The sequence below is a fragment of the Myotis davidii genome, unplaced genomic scaffold (assembly GCF_000327345.1).
Source record: "Myotis davidii unplaced genomic scaffold, ASM32734v1 scaffold2863, whole genome shotgun sequence".
Lineage (NCBI taxonomy): Eukaryota > Metazoa > Chordata > Mammalia > Chiroptera > Vespertilionidae > Myotis > Myotis davidii.
Window position 1 is genome coordinate 243673 of NW_006294115.1, and position 293 is coordinate 243965.

Consider the following 293-nt stretch of genomic DNA (forward strand, 5'->3'; position numbering starts at 1 on the left):
TGAGCGGACAGAAGAGGCCGGGCAGGGGGAGGAGGAGGAGGGGGAGGCAGAGGCGAGGGAGGAGGAGGGGGAAGAGGAGGAGATGGTCCCCGCCCCTCGGCGGGTCACCAACCTGGAGCTGGGCATGTACGCCCTGCTGGGCATCTTCTGCCTGGCCATCCTCATCTTCCTGGTCAACGGGGTGGTGTTTGTGCTGCGCTACCAGCGCAAGGAGCCCCCCGACAGCACCCCAGACCCCGCCTCCCCGCAGCCCCACAACTGGGTGTGGCTGGGCACCGACCAGGAGGACCTGG

At 68.9% G+C, this 293-nt stretch overlaps 1 protein-coding gene across 1 annotated transcript in view; it reads left to right on the forward strand.

The window, feature by feature from the left end:
• The window catches only part of TMEM132A (transmembrane protein 132A), a gene marked incomplete at both ends in the record, with an annotated part of 8254 nt that extends 7962 nt beyond the window's left edge, over nucleotides 1–292 (forward strand). Inside the window, one exon of the mRNA XM_006768174.2 lies at nucleotides 5–292. Within this exon, the coding sequence (XP_006768237.2) occupies nucleotides 5–292 (288 nt within the window). The remainder of the gene's footprint in view (nucleotides 1–4) is intronic.
• Nucleotide 293: the final 1 nt, after the last annotated feature.